The 22,825-nt window shown below is 38.0% G+C and overlaps 1 protein-coding gene across 1 annotated transcript; it reads right to left on the bottom strand.

Annotated features, from left to right (window-relative positions):
• Positions 1-11,450: 11,450 nt before the first annotated feature.
• LOC135615170 (CBBY-like protein) lies at positions 11,451-20,264 on the bottom strand. Its single transcript, XM_065113322.1, has 8 exons — positions 19,860-20,264; positions 19,527-19,597; positions 18,751-18,909; positions 16,200-16,266; positions 15,646-15,741; positions 14,223-14,269; positions 12,986-13,066; positions 11,451-11,852 (listed from the first exon to the last, which is right to left on the bottom strand). The coding sequence occupies exons 1-8, from the start codon at positions 20,199-20,201 to the stop codon at positions 11,729-11,731; spliced, it is 987 nt and encodes a 328-aa protein (XP_064969394.1). The 5' UTR covers positions 20,202-20,264; the 3' UTR covers positions 11,451-11,728.
• Positions 20,265-22,825: the final 2,561 nt, after the last annotated feature.

Genomic DNA, 22,825 nt, shown 5'->3' with positions numbered 1-22,825 from the left:
GTGCAGGATTAACTACGATGAAAGATAGACAAGCAGCAGGAGTTGCGCTGGAGTCAAGTTCATGATCACGTTGGGAGTTCGAGAGTTCGACGGAAGTACGGACGGTCGTCGGAGGTTCTGCGAGAACAGATCCGAGAAGTCCAGAAGCTTGCCAAGCGAAGCTCGTCGGAACTCGCCAAGTGGATCGTCGCAAAGTCCAGGAGTTTGCCGGAAGTCCGCAGAAGCATCACCAAGGGTTCATCGGATGATCGACGGAAGTTCGTCGGAAACTCGCCGGAAGAAGCGATTGACGTACCGAAGCAAAGCTGCAGAAATTGTCTTAGATTTAATCGTAGTTAGCACGGTGATTAAGTTAGAAATGGGAGGTGATCCCATTAGCTTAATCCTGGGGCAATTGGGCCCCTGAAGAACTCAAGTTGGGTCGAATGGTTCAACCCATTCGAACCCAAGAAGCTGTGGGAGGTGCAACCGCCCAGGCAGGGAGGTGCCACCGCCCAGGCTAAGTCTCCCAGCGAGACTGGGCGGTGCAACCGCTCCAGCCAAGCAGTGCAACCGCCCAGGCTAAGTCTCCCAGCGAGACTGGGAGGTGCAACCGCTCCAGCCAGGCGGTGCAACCGCCCAGGGCTCAGTCTCCAAGCAAGACTGGGCGGTGCAACCTCCTCTGTCAAGCGGTAGCACCGCCTGAGCTCAAGTTTCGAGCTCTGCCTGGTGATGCAATCACCGAGCTCAGTCTTCGAGCTCTGGAAGAGAAGTACGACCTCTCTGGCCAGGAGATGCACAGCCTAAGCTCAGTCTTCGAGCTCTGGCAGAGAGGTGCAACCACCTCTGGCAGAGAGGTGCAACCACCTCTGGCAGAAAGGGGCGATCACCTCTGGCAGAGAAGAGAAACTTCTCTGGTCAGGAGATGCACCGCCTGAGCTCGGTCTTCGAGCTCTGGCAGGAAGGTGCAACCACCCCTGACAGAGAAGGTGGAACCGTCCGAGCTCAGTCTTCGAGCTCTGCCAGGCGGTGCCACCTCTCCAGTCGAGAGGTGCAACCGCCTGAGCTCAGACTTCGAGCTCTGCCAGGCGGTGCCACCTCTCCAGTCAAGAGGTGCAACCGCCTGATCCCGGAATTCCGGGATTTGATCGTTTTGAGCTCGAAATTTGAATTGGGTTGGGGCCTATAAATACCCCACCCATTCAGCACTGAAAAGATACAGACCCACACCGAAATCTTGATCTTTTCTGTGATTCTAAGAGCTCAAAAGTGTTTTAAAGCCTTTAAGTCTCCTCCTTCTGTTCTTCAAGTTTTCAGTTGTAAAGTGAGGAGAGAAAGGTCTGTAAAGGTTGTCTCCTGAGCCTGTTAAAAGGAGAGAAACTGTAAAAGGGCAGTTTGGCCTTCGCCCATTGAAGGAAGGCCCCTAGTTGACGTCGGCAACCTCGTCGGTGGAGGAAGCCAAAAGTGGAGTAGGTCAAGGCTGACCGAACCACTCTAAATCTCTGGTTTGCGTTTATTTTTGAGCACTTTATCATTACTGCAAACCTCCTCCATTACTACTGCACTCTGCGCTTTCACGAACAAGTTCTAAGTGCTGTTCTTCCGAATCTGCATTCAGACGTAAATTCGTATTTTCGTACATTACAGTTTACGTTTACGTTTGATTCTGCAGAACTGTCTTCCGTGCTTTTACGAAAGAGTTTCTTTGCAGTTTACACTTACATTTTGATCCTATTGATAACTGCAAACTGTCCTCTACAATTTTACGAACGAGTTTCAACATTTAGACGTAAAACTGCATTTAGACGTAAATCGGCTTTCCTCTCACAATCATTAGTTCTCAGTTCACGTTTACGTCTTGATTTCAACTGCATACTGCCTTCTGCGAGTATACAAACGAGTTTCAAAGTTTAGACGTAAATCTGCGTTTAGACGTAAATCTGCGTTTAGACGTAAAACTGCGTTTAGACGTAAATCTGAGTTTAGACGTAAACTGCGCTTAGACGCAAAACTGCGCTTAGACGCAAACTGTGTTTAGACGCAAACTGCGCTTAGACGCAAACTGCGCTTAGACGCAAACTGCGCTTAGACGCAAACTGTGTTTAGACGCAAACTGCGCTTAGACGCAATCTGCGCTTAGACGCAAACTGCACTTAGATACAAACTGAGAATTAGCTTTTGCATCATAATAGCTTTTATTGAACGAACGCAGCTTTTGGTTTTTAATCGCTGTAAGATTTCCGCTGCACTAATTCACCCCCCCCCCTCTTAGTGCTCTCGATCCTAACAGCGCCCACCCGCAGCGGCAGCGTCGCCAGCGGGCGTGCCGCCTGTAGGCGAGGGTAGTGCCCTCATTCGCCGACAAGGTGGCGGCGACGGCACCAGCGCAAAGGGTAGTAGGGTATTAGGGTTTTTTGGGAAAAAGATAGTTTTGCCCCTCGGAATTTGAGAAATTCCAGTTTCTGTCTTTTGTCCAAATTACGAAAATACCCCTATAAATTCAGAAATTCCCTACATGTCCCTGATTTTCAGAAAATATTAATTAATTAAAAGGTTTAGTTGATTATTATTTTATTATTATCTAGTAGTCCTACATTATGATGATTATTTATACATGTGATGTGTGCTATGTGGACGGATGATCATGAACCGTGTGATGTGTGTACTTGTGATTATTATTATTGAGGTCTGCGAGCCTCCATTATATTTCTCGTTTATTGTCGGGCCTGCGTGCCTATGATTAAGTTGTAATCACATGAGGAGGCGCAGCGGGAGCGTGGATGCGATAGCGGGACCCACGAGACGGACGATCACGGTGCATGAAGATGCATCAAGATGTCGACGGAACCGACGAGGACGAGATTGACGATCACAGGTCATGGAGATGCACTGTTGCACACATAGATCTTGATGTGAGTGATTAGGCCTACTGGCTCGGGCCTAATCATATTAGGTTGTGGTCCATGATCATCTGGTGTGATTGCTTATACACATACTAGATATGTATATATATTTGCATGCGATGTAGATATATATTAAATATGTATATGTGTGACATGTCATATTAGGAGACCAAAGTATAGAAACATCTCTCGATAATATTAAGTCGGTAAACGTGAGGCAATTAGATTGACCCACGTGGCCTTCCATGAGTAGGAACCGATTCCCGGTGTAGGTTGAGTTGGTCGAGTCCCTCGAGACTCACCTATATCGCGATTCGCTATCTTGCTTACGACATAGAGATGTCACCGGTGACCTGAGGGCATTGTATACTTGGTCGAGTCCCTCGAGGGTATATCATCAAATCAGACTCATCTTGTAACGAAGGTGTTGACTTAACCGAGCATCATGGTTGGTCGAGTCCCTCGAGGCCATGGTGATTCGGAGGCCAAATAGGATGGGAATCACAAGGAGTTGTGATTGGTAAGAGTTGCCTACCTTTTAGGCTTAGTGTGATTGGTCGAGTCCCTCGAGGTTACACTAAGACGCTGATTGGATCCTGATCCCCACTAGAAGTCTGCCGGAGACTTCCGTTTCACGTGCTGAGGGTGTCGCGTGACTCGTTAGTAAAATAGTGGGAGCATATTAAGATAGAAGTCCATATCTTGATAGTTTATTTCTTGCAAAATCTGCATGTTATTCATTTCTGCTGCATCTTTATTTTCAGAAAATGTCGCTTTCAAATCCCTTACGTGGCATACTTGATGTCAACCGCCTCACTAGTCCAAATTATACGGATTGGCTCCGTAACTTGAGAATTGTTCTCACAGCGGAGAAAATCGTGTACGTCCTTGATTCAGTGATGCCTACGCCCGAAGAAGGGGCAAACGAGGATGAGATCACTCACTACGTGAAATACATTGATGACTCCACTCTTGCTCAGTGCTATATGTTGGGCTCTATGACTCCTGAGTTACAGAGACAATATGAAAAGATGGATGCCAGATCCATTCTCCTACATGTTCGTAAATTGTTTGAGAAACAAGGAAGGACTCAACGATATGAGATATCCAAGAGCCTTTTCCGCGCTAGGATAACTAAGGGGACACCGGTTCAGAACCATGTCCTAAAGATGATTGAGTGGATAAAGAAACTCACAGGTCTAGGAATGGTCCTAGAGGATAACTTGTGTGTGGACATTGTGCTTCAGTCCCTACCAGATTCCTTTTCACAGTTCATAATGAATTTTAATATGAACAAGCTTGAGGTGACTCTCCCAGAGCTTCCCAATATGTTGAGGGAGGCAGAGAGTACTATTAAGAAAGAGAAGCCAGTTCTCTACACTGGTGAGACCAGAAAGAAAAGGAAAGCAGAAAGGTCCCTTAAGAAGGGAAAGGGCAAGGGCAGACCAGGTAAAGCAAAAGTTGCTAAGAAAGACCCAGTAAAGGACAAAGGCCAATGCTTCCACTATAGTAAAGATGGTCACTGGAAGAGGAACTGCAAAGAGTACCTTGCAGAAAGGGCGAAACAAAAAGCTTGGTGAAGCTTCAGGTACATTCATGATCAATCTCCAATTGTTAGATTTTTTATAGTGCATTGGTATTGGATACCAGTATTGCTTATCACATCTATAATTTATTGTAAATTCTAGTAAAGCTAAGGGGAGATTGACGAGAGGAATATTGCATAAAGGTTTGTTTATGCAAGACACTACTCCACATATCATGAATGTAAGTATCTAAGAGGAAACGAGATGAAGTGAACAATGCATACCTATGGCATTGTAGGCTAGGTCACATCCATAAAAGAATGATTCAAAAGTTGCTAAATAATGGATATCTAGATCCATTCGACTATGTGTCATATGCAACTTATGAACCTTGCATTCGTGGAAAATTGACCAAACTCTCCATTTAGTGGAATTGGAGAGAGAGCCACTAAGTTGTTGGAACTCATACATAGTGATGTATGTGGACCCATGTCAACTCATGTCATTGGAGGTTACTCCTACTTCATTACATTTACTAATGATTTCTCAAGGTATGGATATGTGTACTTAATGAAGTACAAGTCTGAGGCCTTTGAGAAATTCAGAGAGTATAGTAATGAGGTGGAGAACCAAACTGGAAAGAGTATCAAAACTCTTCGATCAGATCGAGGAGGTGAGTACTTAAGTACAGAGTTTACTCAGTTCCTCAAGGACCATGGGATATTATCCCAATGGACACCTCCTTATACACCTCAGCTCAATGGTGTCTTTGAAATGAGAAATTGTACGTTATTAGATATGGTACGGTCCATGATGAGTTTCGCTGACCTACCCATCTCATTCTGGGGATATGCCCTAGAAATCGCAACTTACCTTCTGAACAGAGTTTCAACTAAGTCGGTAGTGTCTACACCATATGAGATATGGAAAGGGAAGAAGCTTGATCTTAAGGTTGTTAAGATTTGGGGCTGCCTTGCACATGTTAAAAGACACAACCCCGATAAGTTAGAATCAAGGACAGAGCGATGCAAATTTGTGGGACACCCCAAGGAAACTTGTGGGTATTATTTCTATCATCTCGAGGACCAAAAGGTCTTTGTAGCTAAGAGAGCAGTGTTCCCTGAGAAGGAACACATTCTTGGCGGAGATAGTGGGAGAATGATAGAGTTAAGCGAGGTTACAGAACCAAGCTCAAGCACCACTCTATAGCCCAAGTCTGTTCAGGTACCTAATACACAAGTTTCAACTTTACGTAGGTCTGATAGAGTATCTCATCCTCCTGAGAGATATGTAGGACATATTAGAGGAGAGGATGTTGAGGATATTGATCCTCAGACCTACAAGGAGGTTATTATGAGTATAGACTCCGGGAAGTGGCAAGAAGCCATGAATTTTGAGATGGATTCTATGTACTCCAACAAGGTTTGGAACCTAGTTGATGCGCCCGAAGGTATTATACCCATCGGTTGCAAGTGGATCTTTAAGAAAAAGATCGGAGTTGATGGAAAGGTAGAGACCTATAAAGCAAGGCTAGTGGCTAAGGGGTATCGTCAAAGGCAAGGTGTTGATTACGACGAAACCTTCTCACCCGTAGCAATGCTAAAATCCATCAGAATTCTATTGGCTATTGCAGCACACTATGATTATGAGATCTGGCATATGGATGTGAAAACCGCATTCCTCAATGGGAACCTCGAAGAGGTGTATATGATGTAACCTGAGGGATTCATGTCCAAGAACTGCCCAGATAAGGTGTGTAGGTTGCTTAGATCCATTTATGGACTAAAGCAAGCTTCCCGAAGTTGAAACATAAGATTTGATGAGGCAATCAGATCTTATGACTTCGTTAAGAACGAAGATGAGCCTTGTGTGTACAGGAAGGTAAGTGGGAGCGCTATCACCTTTTTGGTGATATATATGGATGACATCCTGATCATTGGGAATGACGTAGGAATGCTATCCACGATAAAGGCTTGGTTATCTAGACACTTCTCCATGAAGGACTTAGGGGAAGCATCCTATATCTTGGGGATTAGAATCTATAGAGATAGATCCAAGAGGATGCTTGGCTTGTCCCAGTCCAGGTACATAGAACCATTGTCAAAATGTTTGGCATTGAAAATTCTAAGAAAGGGCAAACATAGATATGATACCTTATGCCTCAGCAATAGGGTCTATCATGTATGCCATGCTATGTACTAGGCCTGATATAGCGCATGCTCTGAGTGTCACGAGCAGGTATCAGGCGGATCCAGGCTTGGAGCACTGGAAAGCAGTAAAGTGTATCCTTATGTACTTGAGAAGGACTAAGGATCTTTTACTAGTATATGGAGGTAATAGCCTTAAGGTTGAAGGCTACACTGACTCAAGTTTTCAATCTGATGTCGATGATAGCAAGTCAAATTCAGGGTATGTGTACACCTTGAATGGAGGAGCAGTGTGCTGGAAGAGTTCCAAGCAAGATACCACTGCTGACTCGACCACAGAGGCGGAGTACATTGCTGCATCAGATGTAGCAAAGGAGGGAGTCTGGTTGAAGATATTCATCACAGATTTGGGAGTCGTTCCGGATAGTGAGAAGTTGACTTCCTTATATTGCGACAACTATGGGGTGATTACTCAAATAAGGGAACCCGGGTCTCATCAGAAGTGTTCTGAGGAGGTTCCAACTTATTAGAGAGATTGTAACCCGAGGAGATGTAGCAGTGGAAAGAGTTCCATCCGAAGATAACATTGCAGATCCATTGACAAAGCCGTTGTCTCATTTTGTCTTTGAGCGTCACAAGGGTCTAATGGGGATCAGACACATAGGTGATTGGCTTTAAGTCAAGTGGGAGATTGCTAGTCATAGGTGCCAAGCAAGCCAATCACGTGAGTGATGGCACGTGTGACTTGATACAGAATCTTTTTGCTTATTATATTTTGGCGTATATCACTTTATAACTATTGCATATGTGCATATATATATTGTGATGTCCTTGGATTTGTGCAATGGGAATCGGATCGTGATGAGATCACGATAATGAGATCGATTCACCTTTAAACACATATCCTAAATAATCCCGGTCATAGGTTACTCGAGAGGGACATCGTGATAACCGGATAGACTGGTGTGCTGTATACTCGTCCATATGATGGATGCAGCTGGTCTCATAGCTGCTCGTGTAGGGACACTAGGGATACAGTACATGTGCTCATTGGAGAATGAGTTCACTGATTGATCCGCTTACGGAATGCTGGATGGTTGATGATGCCTTATTGTCAGACAGCGATTCCGTAGTCCTAGTGGTGTATCTGGTCCTTAGACTTGAGACACCAAGGATGTCCTGTATGAGTGCTCCACTCTTTGATACTCTGAATCTCAAAGCCTGTAACTAAATCAATCATGTGAGTAGCCAAGAAAAATACATTCTTTTGTCTTACCATCTAGCTTGGACCTCTCATTATTTGGAATATGTGCAAATACACAACAACCAAACACTCTCAAATGCATATAGAAAACATCTTTCTATAACTATACATGCTCTACAACATCATCATCTAGGGTTATACATTGTGACAAGTTGATCACATCAACTGTAGTCCTCAAAGCCTCATCCCAAAACATTTTGGGTAGCTTGGCATGTGAAAGCATGCATCTGATCTTTTCCATGATAGGTGCAGTTCATCCTCTCTGCAATAGCATTATGCTGAGGTGTACTAGGAACTATCATCTCATGTTGGATGTCATGTGACCTATAATAATCATTAAACAATCCGGTGTACTCATCACCATTATCTGATCTTATGTATTTCAATTGTCTTTCTATCTCCCTTTCAACTCTAGCATGAAAATCTTTGAAAACATTAATAACATAATCTTTAGTCTTCATAGCATAGGCCCAAACTTTTCTAGAAAAATCATCTATAAAAGTGACAAAATAAAGTGCACCACTAATACCAGGAACATTAACAGATTCACAAGGAGTTTTTATCCTCAAAGGACCACATACATCTGTATAAACACGATCTAAGGCATGCATTTTTCTAGACAAAGTAGGACTAGCAAATGAAACTTTGTGTTGTTTACTAGCCAAACAATCAATACAAGGGTTTAGATGTGCACCTCTGAGGTATGGCAATACATCTCTCTTGGAACGAGCTTGCAGTCCCTTCTCGCTCATGTGTCCCAATCGCTTATGCCACAACTCCATGCTGAAGTCTTTCTCTATAGTATTTAACTACTCACCATAAGAATTGGCTATAACTTATATAAGGTGTGACATTTCTTTCCACTATCTATAACAAGAGAACCCTTACTAAGCTTTCATTGCCCTCTACGAAATATGCCATCATAGTCTTCATCATCTAACCTTCTAATTGAAATTAAATTTAGCCTTAAGTTAATCATATACCTCACATCCTTAAACATCAACTTGTAACCAATGTTGGTCTTTATGTTGATATCACACATGCTAATAATGTCCGCCGTGCCATAGTTACCCATCTTGATAACACCAAAATTTTCAGACCTATAGGTAGCAAAAAACTCTCTCTGTAGTGTAGCATGATAAGAAGCATATGTATCAATCACCCACTCAAGATCCTAACACATATAAGAAAAAATATTATCAGAATGAGACAAAATCAAATAATCACCGCCCACTATAGCTGTAGTATTATCTTTTGACTCTGTAGACTCCACTTCTTTTCCTTTTTTCTTGCTCTTCTTAAGTTGCTTGCATTGGTTCTTGTAATGTTCTTTCTCACCACAGTTATAGCAAATAATATCTTTTCTTGATCTTGACTTGCTTCTACTCATGCGTGAACTGCTTTTATCCTTGAACTTTGACCTTCCTCTGTTTTCTGATATAAGTGCCTGTGAATCATTTTGAGATGTTGCTGAATTCTTTCTTCTTAACTCCTCATTCAATAAACTTCTTGTTATTTGACTCATAATGATAACACCATCTGGTGCAAAATTACTGAGGGAAAACACCAATATCTCCTAACTTTCTAGCAAAAAACTGAGAAGTAACAATGCCTACAACTCATCATCAAGAGACATTTTCATAGAGGATAACTAGTTAATGATACTCTGCATTTCATTCAAATGCTCAGCAATATAAGCACCCTCTTTATATTTCAAGTTTACGAGTTTTCTAATCAAGAAAGCTTTGTTACTAGTTATTTTTCTTTCATAGAGACTTTTCAACTTTTTCCAAAGAGAATATACAGAACTTTCAGTAGAAACATGGTGAAAGACATTGTCATCGAGCAACTATCGAATAAACCCAACTATTTTTCGATCTTACCTCTTCCACTCATCATCTGTCATAATTACGGGCTTTGCACTATCCCTTTGCAAAGGTCTATACAAATCTTTGCAATACAAGAGATCTTCCATTCTTGGTTTCTATATCATCTAATTGTTTCCATTCAAGCTAATCATGCGAGAAATACTACAAGCCTCCATGTTTAAACATAAAAAATTAAATCACCAAAACCCTGCTCTGATACCAGTTGATGGGATATAAAGAGAAATAAACTTTTGAATACGAACAAATACAAGCAGGTCGTAACACGCAATGGAATTAAATGGAAATCACAATCAAATATGACACCAAGATTTACGTGAAAAACCCCTCCAACGTAAAGAATAAAAATCATAGGGCAAACCAAAGATAATCTACTATAAGAATAATGAATATACAAATCTCAAACTCTTTTGTCCAAAACCCAAGCAACAATCTCAGGAGAATAATTGGGATACAAGGATTACATCACTGTGCACAATATCTAAATTCCCTTCAAGTAATCACAGAAAAAAATTCTATTGCAGATTTGATCTAATCTGAGATGAGAATACTGCCTGAATGATTGAGAACAGTCTCTCTGTGTTGTTCTTATCTTTTTTTTCTTTCCTTATCTTTATTTTTTTATCATTTTCTCCTAATTTTTGAATCAAATTACTGTTGTAATTTCCTACCTCGTTATAATAGTTTTTCTCTCTATTTTCATGGTCACCATACCCTCCTTATTAAAGCCCAAACTCGTGGGCTGTCAGCCGAATAAAGACTTGGGACAGCGACAAGTGCTGCATTCGGATGATCCTGCAATCAAGAAAGGAAGCCGAGGTGATGATAGGAAGCCAGGTCATGAGCAATGCTTGGTTCCTTTATCTTATTCAGGACTACTACAATATGAGAAGACTAGTGATGAGGCCGTGTGATCTTAAGGAAAACTCATCTTTTACTAGGTATCGGTATTATTTTGCTGGGTGATCTGCGAAGCTAAAATTGAAGCTTCAGAATTGCATTCCCAAGTAATTTATGTATTCGAATGTAAACTTGCTCAACTTGATCATTTCTTCTGCCCTCTCTTCCTACTTGGGCCATTTTCCCATACTATTTAGCTGAAGAAGCTGGTGAACTGAACAAAAAGTGACATTGAAATCTAAGGTGGTTGACAGATGTTGTGCTCTTGGTCTCTTCTCAGGTGAGGGAAGATTCGATTGTTTATGATCTCAAGTCCTTGAAATATCATATTTTCCCCTTTTTTTTTATTTTGCTCAATCTTGTACAATATGAAATATTTTTTAATTAATTATTATCTGTCGAAGAAGAAAAAATAAATATGTTTCAAGTTCAGCAACTAAATACAACAATCTCAAAACCCAATAATGAGGTTTACTTCCTTTGCTAGTATATATCTATAACAACAATTTGCTTTTCTCCCTCACCAAATTTAAAAAGACAAAAAGAAAATTTGAGATTAATAGCAACAGTAGAGACGTTCCAATGAATTAGCATAATTGGATTCAAACTCAGCTTTGTGCCATAAAGGCAGAAAGTGACCATTTCCTAATGGAAACTCTTTTATCAACAGATGTAAATTATGGTACTCAGTTTGACATTTAATTCAGCTTCTGCACTTGATCAGAATGCTCATTAACATCATTATTCTGACTGAAAAATTTACATGAAAGAGAGAAAACAGGAAAAAAAAAGTTAGAAGTAATAAACTGAGAATGAGTAGGGAATAACAAATGTTGCATCATCTCTAGGCTATAAAAAGTAGCAATAGGGTTTCATTAAGGTTTATTGAACCAAATCAGGACAGCTCATAATATAATGTGGTTTGCTATACAATCAAGCATGAGATCATTTGATGCGAGTTCATCTTTTGAATCTGTTGCAAATGAATCATTGGTTGTGATATAATGACAACTCAATTTCATTTTTTTATTTTGACAACAAACCATGACATGGTTGACAAATCTGACTCCTATTTGTGAATCTGAGAATAAAGGTAGGAAGCAGAATTGTCAAGCTACATATCTTAGCTGACATATTGCTTCTGGAGAAGGTTGGCACAGAAAGTCAAGTCAAACCGCACTTCAGGAGGGTCTCCGATGCAATCAAAAACTGCATCTGCTGTCACAAAGTTCTCTTCGGCTGTGTATCTGTAGGCAACCATAGGAAGCAGATTTAGACAATTAGATTCGAGTTGAAAATTTTATTTACATGTCTAATACAACAAGATGCACACTTTTGGTTATCATATCTTTGGAAAATTTGCTTGTGGTAACTAAATATAATAGACCTATTACACAATGACTCTATCCACAAGAGTAATTCCTTTCGTCGCAACACTAAACTTAGTTCCTTTGTACAAATCTGATCAAATTATAGACATTCAATTTCTAATGGAAATTTGGGATTGAAGTTTATAAACCAGTATGATTAGATTGTTTGCATCATTACTCGATGCTAGTTCAACTGTCTGGTAAATTTGCAAATGAGGCAAAAGAAATACCAATTTCCTGCACCATGTATTTCTTGAAAGAAGAAAAGCAATGACCCGCACTGAGTAGGCTGCAAACTTGGTTACTAATTATATTATCTAAGCCTTCACCCAGACCCTGGATCTTCATTTAGATAAACCTATGAACTAGACTGCCCCTGTGATGGGCCACTTGAATATGTAAAACCAAGTACTTCAGTCATCATTAAACAATTATCAACTGATGTAAAAGAAGATATTTTTTACACATTATAAATGTCAAAATCATTCACTAAAGAAATAAGACAACACTAAAATTTTGTTGGTGCAGCAGAACAAATTTAGATGATGCCACCTGATTAACCAGAAAGTACAGAGAGAAGGGAGAAAAAACAATTTGAAAATGATCAAATGCTGAAGGACTTCACTGAAAGTTCTTTAGATTCTTGAATAGGTATCAGTAACATGGACATGAGAGATGATGGAATAGGTTTTCTGGTAGCTTCCTTTGCTGATTGGCATACTATGATGACCTGATAGATTCAAAAGCTATCGAGATTACTTAGATAAATAGAATTTTATTTAAGCATGGCAAATAATATATTTGTGTATTCTAGTAGGCTAATCCTCCTAATTTCACAAAAAGGAACCAAGGTTTAAAATGGTCAGGCCTATATTATTTTTAGCTTGAAACTTAATAATTAAGATAATAAAGTCCTACTTTCTATTCTCTATCATGAATTTTGTTGATTCTATAATCTGTTGCCAAAACTAAAGTAACAAAAGCAACACCGTGAAAATAAACTTTCTTACCCGCTCTTTGTTACTATGCACGTCATCCCAGCAGCTTTGGCAGCTGATAGACCTATGGCACTGTCTTCTACCACAACACAGCTGCAACGTAATGGACGCTAAGCATGATAAATCGACAATAAGAAAAATTAAAGAGTCCTACTTGTTCAACTGAAACATTTACAGAAGACAATGGAAGGAGATTAATTGTGATAATATCCAAGAATGAGTCTACTAGTCTAGGTTAAACTATAACAACTTGAGCTAGATGAGATGAGCAAAATTTTCTCATAAATTGAATCAACATACATCTAGCCATGTAGGACTAGGTGTAAAATGACAATTTACATATAGTATCAGGTTCTTATTAAACAAGGAAATTGCATGATCTAAAATGGAATTGGTTCGAGGATACTTTAAAATGATTGAAAATTTATCAAATTTAAACAGCTTTCCCTCCTGTTCTTTGATGGAAGGAAATACAACCAAGGCACAAGCGATGACCTTGCACAAGCAGTCCATGACATGACATTACAAGTGCATGGGATGTGGAAGTGTGACTGCAGAGCATGCAACTTTTCTTCCTCCAACTTAAATTACCAACATGGACCTACATGACTAATCAGGAAAGCTTGAAAGGCACTATTGGATAAAGTAGTATGACTGCACTAACACAGCATATAATTGGTGGATTCATACCTCCTGTGAGAGTAGGCCCAGCAGCTATATAAACACTGCATCCTACAAAGATATCCTGTAACCTCTAGACTATGAGAAAGGATTGTAAAAGCTTACTGGATATTGCTACTACCAAGATACGTTTCAGATACATGACATATCTTCATTAAAATTTTCAAAATAATTAATATTATTCAGTTACCCTAGGAATAAATACTTGAAAGATATTTTGTTGATAAAGGTTTGCTTACTTTAAAATGTGATTTAGCTGGTAAACAAGATGGATACGTGATTTTCTTGAGTGGGGATGGATATGTAATATTAAATATGTTGTTCAGTTTCATCTGTTTTGAGCAACACATTATAGTCAATGTAATTAAAACAATAATCTTTTCTTCTAACATTGTAAGTTGTTGTTACCTTCTCTGTTTTCTTGTAGCCTTATTTTATTATAAATATGATACATTTTTTTCTTAGTATACAAGTTAATAATATTCAGATTGTTCTTACATGCCATGTTCTAAAGTACATATTCTTTAATGAAGTGCATCATATTTAATTGTCATGTATCAAGTCATACCTAGATGGATCTACACCAAGAGTTTCAGCTGCTAACAAGTAGATGGCCTGTCCAAAAGAAACAATAAGCAGTTTTAACAGAATAAGCCACTATAAGGAATTAAGGATCATCATCATGCCTTATAAATTGCAAATATATATTTTGGTGGTAAGTGAATTTTATTACAAGACCAAAAAATAGAAATTACAAATGCAAATATTTTTTAAAATCAAATATGCATAAATTTGAGACAATAGGAAGATACCTATATACATGCTTTAAAACGTGTAGGTAATCTTTCCTCTAGTGAACTATATTTAAGTATAAAAAAAGTGGCTGCCATATGTAGTCAATTAAAGAAAAGGTATAGGGCATATGTGGGTCCACATGTGGGTGCATATGCAGTAGATATTATAACATTCAAATAATATAATCAAAGGTATACATGATTAGGACATGGAATGATACAAAGCATTAAATATAAGATCCCTAACAAAGGTTTAATTATTTATAGTTTTCTGTACTAACAAAATAATAAAACAGTAGAAAAAATAGCACTAAGAAACATTAAGTACATATGATGATCACATATTCATGCATATGCAGACCCCATATGCAGATAATATTTACAGTTGTATATGCTAATTTTCTATATGAAACACATAAGTGGCTGCATTGCTACAAACAACCAGATATGTAAAAGCATAAGAAATCAGATCATACAATGAGAGGGCACAGGCCCTATGCAATGTGGTTATATAGCCACATATGTATATAAAGCCACATATGTGATATTTTCAACAAATATTAGAAATATCAACTTTCTTAAGAGCAGTATCTTAACTTGAAACTCATGGATTTAGGCAATCATTTTAGAATATCTACCATTGAAAAGGAAAACAATGTTCAGCAGACATGGCATAAAAATATCATGTCTTCTATTCAACAACAACAGAGGAATCTTAAGAAAGAAATGCCACAGATAGAGGAAGGTGACTACCAGGGAAGTAATATATGATCTACTATATGTCAAAAGCTTCGGTTATTCCACTGCTATCTTCATTATAAGAAAACGACCAAAAAGCAAACATATTAAACACAACAGAAAATTAGTTTTAAAGGTGCTTGGAGGAAACAAATAAACTCACAGTCATATAAGAATGTAAATATCCTTTATCTAGATACTTTCAGAGCTTAACTGAATTATGGTTTCTTTTCCTGTTATATATTTGGATACCTAAAGAAGTGAAAAGTTTTTTCTAGTCTCTGATCCAGAAAGAAGCCGACCTGAGAAGTTTATGCAGAAAACATTCAAAAATAATGAAAAGAAAATTGATGGTTCAAACAGTGACTGGATCTATAATCCTAACTTAGCAAAGTCAATGTATCTCTACATCATAATATATTTACCATTAACAGAATAGCAGAATAAGAAATAGCATACCGGATCAGGCTTTTTGCGAGGAACAACATCTCCAGCAAATATTGTTATCTTATCTGCTTTATCAGGGCCTAGTAAAAATGAAACTATTGCTGCAACCTGCATTACACATGCATGTAGAATTTGTCACTTACATCACATGAATTTAAAGAAGCAACAAAAAACTTTTTCTTCAATATCTTTTACTTTCTTGAAAATCATAATGCTTAGGCAGGATGGGAAAAAATATGTCAACCATGATTTACACTGAGAAAGCTTCAAGTTACTCTGGGTACCCAACAGTATTTTGAGGGGAATATATCCAGAAAAGCAAGACATAGTCCATTACTGAATTTTAATGATGATGGCACGTCAAGGTTCAGAAATAATATTTTTGTATTGTAATAAGACTCATAACAAGCAGTGATCTCGGTCAATATCCATTGACTATTTATTTTTTACTTAAATTGATCTTTTCTGCAGGTGATCGAGTGAATTAGCAAGTATATCTGTGCATTAAATTTCACGAATGACATTTAGATGATGATGTGACAGTAATTCTGAAATATATTACATACCGCCTTCTCATTCGAAGTACTACATACAGCAACTTTTACTCCTTTTGCTAGAGCCTCATCAATCAACCTACACATTGCAGGAAACTTATATTATAAATCACAGATTAATCAAACTGTTATTCTAGATTAAAGAAGGTGACAATCTGATGTTAAATGAAAAGCAAATACCAATTTTCATTGCAGTTTGATGGCATTTGCATAGATATAAACTTTAGGGGAAAGGTTTTGTATAAGAAATTTTTTATGTTAATCCATAGCATTAACCACATTAAAAAAACCAGCTATCATATTTATGTTTAAATTTGAGGCTGTGTATTAGACACAGATAAGCTTCCTTATACATGAAAAAACCAAATCATTAACAAGCTTGCAAACTTGAGCAATAAATATCTTGGTTAACAATCTAGAAGAAACTTTTAGCCTGGTAAAATTGAAGTTATAAGAAAAAAGTTAGGAAAATAATTATCCAAATCTTTCAGGTTCATGTGTATCAAATTTTCATTTAGTTTTCTTTTATAGTTCTTTTGGAAACTCTTATTCAGATGCTTCAAAATAGTCCCTATTAAGATGATACTGCAACCATTACAAAAGAATGAATGTTAAAGTCACTCAGTAAAGAAAAACATCCAAGGTGCCATTTGAAGTTCAGTTCATGTAAGAAGTTATAATGTAACAGTTACTTGGTATTTTATATCCACCATAAGCATATATCAAGAAAATCAAAGTACAGAGAAGGCTAACTTCCGATTGTTCATATGCTCACAACCACAACTGGAGTCATCCACCCCCTAAAGTTGGTTATGTATGGAGGAATATATTGCGTAACCGAATCCTCAGCCAAGACAAGGATGAGGATTAGAAGGCAATTTGTCAATCATTTTCAGAGGGCCTGCATTGCTCCCCAAGTGTAGTCCATCTGCTTGTGTGAAGTGTCATTGTTGTCCTCCATGACTCCCTCTATTATGGTATACCATAGAGGATGTTGGGGTCGTAGAGACTATCCACTAGCACCAAACACTGCTTCCAAATAGCTGATGGTGCAGGGGTTCAGTAACTCACCACTCCACTATAACCACTAGTGACCAAAGCACTTATAATGTAGACCATTCAACTAGCCAAGGAACACAATTCCTGGCTTGCTAAGTCTTCTAGTTGCTCCCTTAAACCATCCTCCCTTCTTCATTTGGTTCATAAGATCATCAAAGGAACCCCCACTTGAGTTCAGTCCTATGCACCCTTCACCTTCAGTGCTTCCTTTTCTTGCAAGACCCTATGGAAGTTCTCCTCCCTCCAACAAATGGTCCAGCTAGCTCCACCACTGGAAGTAAGGCAAAGTACCATATTGCTGCCAACTAAGCTACCCACTTCATCTCCACATGTCAACGCAATAATAGAGTTCAGAATTTTTCACATTACTTGTGCCCGTGAAAGAACTAGATTGGTCTAGAAGACCTGCACCCCATAACACATGTATCAATATTTGTTAAGACTCTTCAGCAGTATTAACGATTTGAAACATTTAATTAACAGTTGTGCCGATAATATCAAATATGCTTATGATTAGATAACCACATCTATGTCACAAAACATATAGACCTTTCTACAAAATTAAATCTTAATCATAGTTGATGTTGTTGTAGTGGGCTCTAGATTATACTAGGAAGAGGATACCAAAATCATATGCCTCATTGTTGATGGACTACAAAACCCATTTCCCAAATTTCCACATAAATTTATTGTCTGATCAAATTTCCACATAAAAACAAAGTTTTATTTCTTGCTCCGATACAATATTTTTTGGTAATATACCAAATTGTAATACCAGTGTGCTAGGTGGTATACCAACCCATCCTGTCCAGTATCACCAAAGAACAAATTACATAAAAATGGATACTGGATCATATGATCCGATATCATTCCTTAGACTGGTAAACAACTGATTACTGAAATCATGATCAAAAGAAATATCATAACCACTTTAGGACTGAGCAAAAGAATATATAACACAATGTTTCCGCTCTTTTCTCCCTCTCTTCCAACCAAGTTCAAACCCTTCACCTGTCACAGATTTAATCGTAACACTACCAACAAAGTGAACAAATCCAGGTCACATAACATAATCTTACTCAAAGATTCTTAGCTATCTATAAAATTAGCTGAAATTTGAAAGTTACATAGGCTACTAGCTTCTCATCTAGGTGTCCATAGAAATGTTCAATGTCATGCATTGTTTACAAAAATAATACCCTTGATAAGATGGTAGAAATCAAAACAAAATTAAAACTTCTCTAACAATCCATAAGAAACATATGCCAAAAATATGTGATGCCATTGATTTTATGGAGATAGTTATGTGTACAAAAGATACAAGTCAACTACAATGAAAATTAATGCTATTGACTTTGACGATGCATATGATCAAAAGAGATACACCATACTATATTCTCTATTCAAATATATATCAAGTTGGATCCACACATAATAATAAATAGTTTAAATTGTTTCAAATTACTGTACAGCTTATTGGAGCAGAAGCTCCATATTTTCTGACCTTTCAACACCAGGACGAAGTGGAAGCAGCTTCTTCTCAATAAGAGCCATAAATAATTCTGTCTTTCTCTTGTGAAGAGAAGCTATAAATTCTTTTCTTTCTTCTTCTGTCTTTGGGGCTTTAACTGGCCAGCCCGTCTTGTCAAAATATGCTGTCATTCTAAGAGAAATAATAAAAACATGAATAGAATAAAAGATTAGATATAACATTGAGCCAAGGATGTGTCAACTTTTTTGCAATTTTTTCCATTTTAGCATTGCGTAGGGTTTGTCCTGTTGCCACTTACAAAGCCCACTATGGATTCACATGCAATTGCCACTATCATATTTAGGCACTAAGGCCCAGGGACTACAACCAACTAACCACATCAGCCAACTTTTGTATTAATTCAATTATAAGCCACTTAAACCTTATATGATATGAAAGCACTTGGGTCCATGATCATATGCGTTGCTCCATATGTGTTCCACATGCCTAATCAACAAAACTAAGTTTGTTTACTAGACTTACAATGCAAAGCCGTAACAAAAATTTCAGTGAGACGTTCATTGTTGGCAGAGGAAACTTGTCTCCACTAACTTTCTTAACTCCATACACACTATGTATAACAAATATCGACCTTGTGTTCCCTCTAAAATAATGTCAAACTTGCCTTAACTTGGTAACTACTATAAATGTTAAGTAAACTGAACAAGCAGATAACCATAAACTATCAAATTGATGGATGATCAGTCTAGGCACTTAAGAAAAAGCAAGTAATAGAAACAAAATTTCACCTCTCCTTCCCACCACCAATCTTGAGTAATTCGCCATAAAGCTGTACATCCCAACTGACTCCCAATTCCCTCTGCAGCCATAGCAGTCAAAATAAGAATTTTCATGCAACTGAATCAGATCCACTGCCTAGAATTTGTCTGGTAAAGAGGAAAAGGTTACGTAAATTAGAAAGGATGGAGATCAATAGCCAAAATTTATTTGATTTAATCATAATTCACTGTGTAGCTACTCTCACTGCCTCCTTGAAAATAAGACCTATTTGACAAACAAGCATTTTCTCGACACAATTAGATGAACTCAATCCTATTGACCTCGAAAAATAGAAGACCCACCTCAGCAAAGGTCTCATTGAACGATATGCGGTGCCCATCCTTCTCCGTGTCGACGAGGACACCATCACAATCAAAGAGCAACGCCGCAGGAAGAGGGAGCGACGACGACGACGACGACGATGAAGAGGAACAAACCACAGCTTTCCGGCCACTGGGAGCGACCAATACACTGCCCCACCCAGTCTTCCTCAGGGAAGAGGAGGAAGACGGTCTCCTCCCACTTCCATTGAGGAACTTGGGAACCGGCAAAGAAGCGTGGAGTGGAGCGAAGGAGAAGGTTTTCTTTGGTACTAGAGACGAGGAAGCGACGGATGAAGGAGAAGCAGCAGCGGCGGCGGCCATCGAAATATGGTGGCGGTACCTCGTGTGCCGTGGCTTCAGAAACGGTCTATCAACAGCAATAAAAGCTTATCCAACAGCCCGCCACAAAACTTTTATATATAGCATTTTAACCATCTTCGTTTCTCAATAATTTTTTTAAATATACATTTTCAAGTTTTGTCGTGTCTGCAGTTTTTTAAATTTGATACCTTCCTTTTTTTTTTTTTTTTTTCCTCTAATATCTTAAATACCTTTCATCATCGTCAATATTTCTTTCTTCTTTCAATCACGATAATAATACTTTTGATTGTCGCCATCTCTTCTTCCAGATAAATATTGTCGATCATTTCATATTTGCTCTACTTTTACCGGGCTTCAATCACTTGTAATTGGCTTAGTTGTGTCTTTACCTCGACCATCTATATCATCATGACCCTCATTGTTATCTATCTTCATGGCTCATGTGTTTTTTATTCTCCACTAGTCTTACTCTAAATTTATAGTCTTCTACTTCCTCACCACTTAAATCTACTGCCTTTGTTGTGCCATGATCACTTTCTTTTCTTCTCTCACTTTGACATCTATCACTTCAACTCCACTATCATGTATATTCTCATCTCAATTGTCTATCATGACCTTGATTAACCTTTGAACTATACTTGTGAAAGGTTAGGGCTTACAAAAGCAAAGCAACTCCGAGATGCCTGGTAATGCCTATCGATAGGAGAAAGAAGATGAAGATGACCGATAATGCCACCGCCATGACAAAAAGGATAAAGAGGTATTGAGAGTAATGAAAAACAATTAAAGTATTAGAGAAAAAACAAGGACACAAACGAAAAAAAATCTAAAAATAAGGGCATCATTGAGAAAAAAAAAAAACCCAAAAACAATATATAAGGAATATCATCATAAAAACTATACCAAAACACGTATGATCCCTTAAGTTTGTGTTAAGAGCTAAAGAATCCAAAGAACTTGAAGAATTGAAAGTTAAATATAATTAATTATCTTATAGAGTAGCATATCTAAAATCCTTTATTATAGACTTTGTTAACCGGGTTAACTGATGGGAGTCAATAAGAGTTAATTAGTTAGAATAGTTGTGAAATTGTTGAACATTTATGTATAAAAAGAACGATCGAACCTAACGATGCTGTAGTGCAAGGTTCATATTTTTACCTTGCTCCGTACGAATAGTACGAATAAGCATAAAACCCTCTAAAAATATTTAAAAATATAAAAAAAATATGATAAAATTTTAAGTTAGAAATAAATATATATTTAGTATAGTTTTAGTAAAACTAATATAAATTAGGTAAGAATAATATCATATATATTTTTTAGGTTTTAAGGAATAACCTTATATAAGGTTCATAATTTTGATCCATTTTGGATTCTTGTTCCGTTAATATTGAATTGTCTAAAAAAATTATTTGAATTGTTAGATTATTTTGTATATAACTTAAACTTTAAGATTCAAATGAATTAAGTAATCATATGTGTAGATATATATGAATTTACTACCAAAATGAATGACGAAACTCTGTGGATGATGGATCAAGGTCCTCGATCCTATGTATCTATATATTAATATGATATGTTTATTAGACCCAATCTTGAAATTGATCCCATGATATAGTATACTAATATACTATATGTCATTGGTACATCAATATGGTGATAGTCGTAGGTTAATCATTATGAATCACATATGTCCGAGGTGGAACCTAAGGTATGTATTGGTGAATGTCAGAACTTCTACTTTCGTTATCGATCTATTGCTCTATATCATACTATTGCTCAAATAAATATAACCAACTATCACTGTACTATTGTTGGTCGTAAGATTCTCCATAATATAATGATTGTGAATATGATAAGCTTCATTCTATGTCTACATCGTGTAGGCTCTATCGCATCTACTGAAAATCATCCACTAGCTTTCCCTTTCCCTTCCGTGCATAAACTTGGCCAGTACCTTATCGAGCTCCATGATTTGAATCTTGGGTGGCATGTATAAAATATTGATCATCAGTCCATTCATTACCCCCAAATTGTGTAGAAGGGACCAACAACCTTTGAAAAATCTAGAGCTCCATGATTTGAATCTTGGGTGGCATGTATAAAATATTGATCATCGGTCTGGTTATCACGATGTCCCTCTCAAGTAACCTATGACCGGGATTATTTAGGATATGTGTTTAAAGGTGAATCGATCTCATTATCATGATCTCATCACGATCTGATTCCTATTACATAAATCCAAGGACATCACAATATATATATGCACATATGCAATAGTTATAAAGTGATATACGCCAAAATATAATAAGCAAAAAGATTCTGTATCAAGTCACACGTGCCATCACTCACGTGATTGGCTTGCTGGGCACATATGACTAGCAATCTCCCACTTGACCTAAAGCCAATCATCTATGTGTATGATCCCCATCAGACCCTTGTGACGCTCAAAGACAATATGAGACAACGGCTTTGTCAGTAGATCTACAATGTTATCTTCGGATGGAACTCTTTCCACTACTACATCTCCTCGGGTTACGATCTCTCTGATAAGTTGGAACCTCCTCAAAACACTTCTGATGAGACCCGGGTTCCCTTATTTGAGTAATCGTCCTATAGTT

Source organism: Musa acuminata, chromosome BXJ2-6 (genome assembly GCF_036884655.1).
Source record: "Musa acuminata AAA Group cultivar baxijiao chromosome BXJ2-6, Cavendish_Baxijiao_AAA, whole genome shotgun sequence".
NCBI classification, from domain to species: Eukaryota; Viridiplantae; Streptophyta; class Magnoliopsida; order Zingiberales; family Musaceae; genus Musa; species Musa acuminata.
Note: the sequence above shows the minus strand (reverse complement) of the source record. Positions and strands in the feature narration are given on the sequence as shown.